The 6,199-nt window shown below is 47.0% G+C and overlaps 1 protein-coding gene across 1 annotated transcript; it reads right to left on the bottom strand.

Annotated features, from left to right (window-relative positions):
* Nucleotides 1-1,049: 1,049 nt before the first annotated feature.
* LOC9269367 (uncharacterized) lies at nt 1,050-5,952 on the bottom strand. The gene is made up of 5 exons (XM_066305117.1): nt 5,824-5,952; nt 4,681-5,743; nt 4,059-4,214; nt 3,793-3,972; nt 1,050-2,745 (listed from the first exon to the last, which is right to left on the bottom strand). The coding sequence occupies exons 2-5, from the start codon at nt 5,713-5,715 to the stop codon at nt 1,309-1,311; spliced, it is 2,808 nt and encodes a 935-aa protein (XP_066161214.1). The 5' UTR covers nt 5,716-5,743; nt 5,824-5,952; the 3' UTR covers nt 1,050-1,308.
* Nucleotides 5,953-6,199: the final 247 nt, after the last annotated feature.

The raw sequence follows: 6,199 nt of genomic DNA, 5'->3' as shown, positions 1-6,199 counted from the left end.
TATTTACTTGTTGGTTAACTGCCAATATATCTGGTATGTGCATAACTGTCCCATGGGCAATTTATTTCTTTACTTGTTATATTCCAAAAACTTTGTTAGCAAATATTTTTTTTGCAACTGCTGTTGACATTGTTCAACAAATATTTGCTCTACTTTCTGATTAGCATTTAATTTTCTCTTGTCCAGGAAGTTGACTTCAGATGGCCCTGCTTTCCATTTTCTTTTAAAATTCACTTTGCAGAAGCAAATGGAGGGTAAATTTGCAGGTGAGCTAACTTATATTTCATGAAAAGTGTATGATTGGAAACCATATAAACTATTCCACTTGTTACCAATTGCATAAGTGGAACACATATTTTTGGGTTTCGTGCTCTCCTTTAAACTCACAGTGGCATCTTTTATTTCTTTTAATGTAGAAGTAACATTATAAATTGGATTCCTTGCATCTTTGTTTGAGCATGAGAACATATTTACATGCATGTGTGCTTCTTAACTTTGGAGTCAATGCCCTTTTTAGAATGAAGCGAGGACCTGCCCGATTATTCACTTTCAGTAGTTTCTGGATGCATGTTGTCCAATTATATCACTTGAATTCTAAAGCCACATGACCTTTTCTTGAATTATTCCTGTACATGCCCTAGCTAGAGTGCTATCAGGTATTAAAAAATACACATTTCCCTTCTTTTCTTTATTTTGGGCCAGGAAGCATGTCACAAAATTTAGGAGTTTGCCCTATATGAGAGCTACTATTGCATATCTTAATCACTGCCTTTTTAGATTGTTGTTGGATCACTTTTGAAGACTGTTTGTGCTAGACTCCTTTAAGGTGTTTTTAGACTTTTTTTTAAATTATTGCATATAACTGTTCGGTCACTAATTTCTGAATTATTTCATTATTACCACAGATGAAGCAATGAAGAATAACCGATGTATTAGCTCAGTCACAATATTTGGAGCTTGTTCATTATTATATGACCACTATCCATAATTTCTACTTGAGATTATTAAACTGATGTTCACATTTTCAAGACTGTATACACTTCCCAATGTGTGATAGTATCAAACAGTTGCATGTTATAAAATTGTGAATATTTTTACATAGCTTTGATGTGCTACACGTGTTTGAGAACACTGCTGCTATGTAGCTTGTAATGTGCCTTAGCTTTGAGCTGCGTCACGTTCTAAGCGCTCCCTGCTTCGGAAGCAGCCGTTACCCGTTACCATGTTCCATCCAAACAATGTAATGCAAACATGAGACGTTACAGCGGCCAACCAAACAAAACCTGTAAAGTGATACATTTTCTTCCCTTACCGCTGTAGCTGATCCCATTTACGTTTGCATTTCCTGACCTCAACCAAACACCACCTAAGCTTAATACGCTTCGTCAGGCCGGGGAAGCAGAGCCGGTGCAGCCTCTGCGCGGGTTCGTCGTCTTCCAGGCTCGGAGGGCGGTCGTAGTAGAGCTCAACTCCGGCGGCATTGTTGCCGCCGCGTCGCTCCTGGAACTGCACGCTCGGCGCGCGCTCGATCTGCGACAGGTGCTCGAGCACCTTCCCCTTGGTGACCTCCGCGCTGCTCGACCTCTTTCTCGCCGCCGTCGCTGTCGACTTCTGGTAATGGAGCTTGTCCCCCTGGTTCTTGTACATGAGCTCGTAGCCGTGGCTGGGTATCTCTATGTCGTCGGGGAGCTCCCTCTCCTTGCCGACGGCGACCGCCGTCTCGTAGCACCACGTGGATGCGACGTGGTTGATGGTGTAGCCGCCGCCGCCGACGAGGAGCAGCGGCAGGTTGAACCCGCGGAGGAAGCCGACGCACTCCGCGTGGCCCCGCACCGACAGCTCCATGCCGCCGAGGCGGTCGCCGGAGAGCGAGTCGGCGCCGCACTGCAGCACGATGGCCTCCGGCTGGAACACCTCCATGGCCTTGCCCACGATCGGCTTGAACAGCGTGTGGTACACGTCGGCGCGGACGCCGGCGTCCAGGGGCACGTTCACGCTGTAGTGCTCGCCGGCGCCGGCGCCGATTTCGTTGATGGCGCCGGAGCCCGGGAAGAAGTTCTTGTGGGGCGTGATTTTGCCGTACCGGTGGAACGACAGCGTCATGACCCGGTTGGAGTCCAAGAAGGCGTTCTGCACGCCGTCGCCGTGGTGCGCGTCGATGTCGACGTAGATGACTCGCCTGAAGGTGCCGAGGAGCTCGTTGATGGCGAGCACGATGTCGTTGACGTAGCAGAAGCCGGTGGCCTTGCAGGCGGACGCGTGGTGCATGCCGCCTGACCAGTTGATGGCGATGTCGGAGGCGCCGTCGACGAGCGCGCGCGCCGCGGCGAGCGACCCGCCGGCGTAGCCGCGGCAGTACTTCCAGAGGCGGTCGAAGGCGGGGCAATCATCTTTGCCGCCGATGCCGTGGTCATCCTCCGCCTTCTGCCGAAGCGCGGCGTCGTTGAAGTAGCTTTCCGGGGTGAGGTCGCGGAGGAGGTCGACGTACTCCGGCGAGTGGAAGCGGCGGATCTCCGCCTCCGTGGCGGGTCTCGTACGGAGGCGGCTCATGTCGCCGAGCATGCCGTAGACGCCGACGAGGCTGTGCGCCATGGCGACGCGGGCGGGCACCATGACATGGTCGTCGCTGAATTTGATGTGGGCGATGCCCGGGTCGTAGTAGTAGCACACCCGCCGCTTCTTGTCATCGGCGCACGACGGCGACGGCAGCGAGTTCCCCCCGGTGGCCATCGATTCAAGTTCCTTCTTGGAAGATCGAGATCGAACAGAATGCAGCAATTATGCAGAAATCTCACATGGATATACAAACTACAAAGGGACACATGAGTCTCTGTCCGAGTCGGCAACGAAAACCGTATCGTAAACAAACAAACTAGCTAGTCGAGATAAGTTTTAACAACCAGTATGATAACCAATTGAGAAGTACCGTGTGCTAGTTTTCTGTAACCAATTCGATCAAAGCTGTATTTCTATGAGCTTCAGCAAGCAACAGTGTTAGTATTAATTCTTGCAGACCCAAAGCACACACTTTCAGAATTCAGATAAGGACTTCAGCATGGACGTCGTCAGCTCGATCAATCATCTGCTAGATCTCTGAACTTCTCAGACTGAATCCTACACAAGCACGAAGAGCATATTAGTTCAGATATCCTTTGGCATATATTAAAAAACATTGAATTGCATGATAAGGGACTTTGCAGTTGATAAAAGTATATACTGTAGAAATTATCACTTGCTCCCGAGAACTAAATGAGCTGTGTTTTCTCCTAACAGAATCATTGAAGAGTATGATGTTGAAAGTATAGGTATAATGAATGCCAAAGTACGGGCCAGTTCAGGAGGGATGTACTCAAGTCGCCAATGATTCATTTATTTGTTCAACTTCCTAATAAACTACTAGTACTCTAAAAACCAGAATGGATACAATCAAAGTCAATCAGTGTACACATCTCCAATTCTCGTTACAAACTCACTAGGCACAAATCTATCTATAAGAACTGCAATCAGAACGCTTAACTATACTCTCCACTGCCAAAACTGTTGCTGATACATCTCTCACAGCACCTACTGGTCTCCAGTCATATGTAGTCCCCACATGACATCTATAGATACAATAGTGAACGACAGTTGTAATTAAAATAAATGCATATTACTTTACATAAAATTTTCTTCACTCATATGGGCCATTTAAACCTTTTCATTTTCATCCAATGCCTCTAGTTATAAATAAATATAGTAATGAGAGAAGTAGGTAGATTGGATATGTAGGATGGATTTTGAGTCATCTCAAACCTGGATCTGGATGGTGATTTTGTCTGGAGTAATCCCATAGGTATTCAAGATTTTCAAAATCTTGTGAACCCATTCATCATTCCTTAAACATCTGACTTCGACTGTTTGAAGGTGCTCAAACTGAACCATACGTCCCACTGATCTGCTACTTTCTTCAATTTCCACCATACGTTCATGTCCCTATGGAAGAAAAAAAAAAACTCAGCTCAATCAATCATGCATGATAACTTTGATAAGCCATCACTATCACATTAGAATGTATATACCTCACAAAGCTGAAGGGTGAGCTTCTCCAGAATTGGTGTGTGTTGGAGAAAGCAAACAACAGCATAGAAATCATGCCCAACAACCCACCCATCAAGAAGCAAAGTCTTTACCTTGCTGAATCTGGGGCACCATGTCAAGTCTTGTTTGAACATACACTGTGCAAAGTAAGATGGAATATATCATTTTAACATACAAAGGTATGGACATTAGACAGAACACTAGAGCAAAATGAAGACATAAGGAGACATGCCAATAGATCACTACTTGATTTATAAGGTTCTCTTTACTGAAAGAAATATTCTTGTGTTGACAAAGAAATATTCTTGTGTTAACGATACTGGTTGAAGTTATACAGAGCTCACAACAAATCGAACTATTTTCAAGTTCTAGAAAACATATTGATGTCACAAGCTTCAAAACCATATAATTCAATAGTTCACCCCGCCCACCCCCACAAACCAACGTTCAGGATGTCCTCATTGAAACATGGTAAGGCAGAACAGAAATCCATGGTAACACATAGAATTCTGTTTAAATATAAAGCTAATGAATATGTAGTGTTTGATAGTATGAATGACAAAAATTGGCTGGAAGACAAGTCAGAAATGAACACGAATGTACCATTCCATCTTCAGCTGCTAACTCCAAATTCACAGCATTGGACAGATCTCTGAGAAACTCACACTTGAAACTGCTATCAGGATCACCATCACAATCAGCACATGTACCAGGATGAAATGTGCATTCCGAACAGCAACCCATTGACTCTTTCCCAAGCTTGACAGATGCTGTTACTAGCAATGGCAAGGTTTCAAGTGAAGGAGTCCAGCCCCATATATCATTCAGCTGTAGCGAAATAAGACCTGGGGCAGAAATATGTGTGGGCTCCTCGAAGTGGCATCGAGTGAAGCAGAGATGCTTTAGTGACTGGCACACCAACTTCTCGGTGCAAATTCCACATGATTCCATCTCAAGGTCTTGCAATGCAGGTAAGCTTGACAGATCGTCAGTAAACCGACCATCGGTGATGCAAAGACGCTTCAGTGACTGTGAGAAAATCTTGTTGGTGGTGGAATTCCCACAAAAATTCATCTCAAGTTCCTCCAGTGAAGGACAGCTTGAGAAATCCAGAGCACGCTTGTCCAGCAGTACACGCCTAAGCTCTAAGGTCTTTAAGTGTTCAGAGATGAGAGGCATGTTGACTTTCAGCAGGGGTAGATCATATTGATATTGAACGAGGACTCTGAGAACCCGAACATTGCACATTAGCGCATGCCTGATCCATGTGTTAGCGTACTTAAGCAAGCGGAAAGAAGGTTGTAGTGGATGCAACTTGCAAATGCCCAATACGGTTTGGAACTCGAGCTCATCAAGAGGCACCGGGTCGCGCAAGAGCAGTAGATTGTTGAAAAACTTGTCGAACTTAGCCATACCACCCCATCTCTTTGCGTTTCTGATGCGCAGGACGGGGGCGGACCTCCAGAGGTTGCGCCAGCGGCGGGAGAGCACGCACGTCCACACGGCCTCGTGCGCTGGCAGGAAGGAGAGGACATTGTGGAGGATCTCGTCCGGGAGGGTGCTAAGCCAGTCCTCGCCGCCGTCCTCCTCGGCCGTGAGTCCCTCGCGTCTGCTGCTGCCGTCGCGCCTCGTAGCCATTCCGTCGAACAGGTGGCGAGCGCCCCTCCTGCGCCAGAGCAGAGAGAGGTGAGACGCCAAAAAAAACTCATCACGGAACACAGAGAAGAAACGAGAAGACACACTCACCTCAACTCAGTCGCCGGAACACACGCTCTCCGTCGCTCCGGCCGCCGCCGCTTCTGGTAGGGGACGAGCACCGTGGCGGCGTCGCCGGCCACCGCTGGTCGATGGAGCGGATGGCAGTGTGAAGTGTACGCTTGCTCACTGGCGTGGTCACCCTGTTATATGGGCTGTAAGAAAGGGGGAATTTAACTATTTGCCACTTTTAGGTTAGACAATTATCCAAATGCCCCTTTTAGTTTTGCACATAATTGTTTGCCACTTTTATGAGATGCCTTCTTAACTATTTGCCACTTTTGCCCACGTGGCATGCCAACATGGCAACGGAGGGTAGAAACCGGTGTGGGTCCCACTTGTCAGCCTCTCCTCTCTCTCCTTCTTC

Source organism: Oryza sativa, chromosome 11 (assembly GCF_034140825.1).
Source record: "Oryza sativa Japonica Group chromosome 11, ASM3414082v1".
NCBI classification, from domain to species: domain Eukaryota; kingdom Viridiplantae; phylum Streptophyta; class Magnoliopsida; order Poales; family Poaceae; genus Oryza; species Oryza sativa.
Note: the sequence above shows the minus strand (reverse complement) of the source record. Positions and strands in the feature narration are given on the sequence as shown.

What these genes read in the sequence shown, in the direction of transcription:
- LOC9269367 (XM_066305117.1), bottom strand. Translation starts at nt 5,715, where the DNA reads ATGGCTACGAGGCGCGACGGCAGCAGCAGACGCGAGGGACTCACGGCC. An exon ending in TAGCAGCTGAAGATGGAATG is followed by an intron (nt 4,215 to 4,680) that starts GTACATTCGTGT and finishes TACTTTGCACAG; the next exon opens with TGTATGTTCAAACAAGACTT. An exon ending in TCACCCTTCAGCTTTGTGAG is followed by an intron (nt 3,973 to 4,058) that starts GTATATACATTC and finishes TTTCTTCCATAG; the next exon opens with GGACATGAACGTATGGTGGA.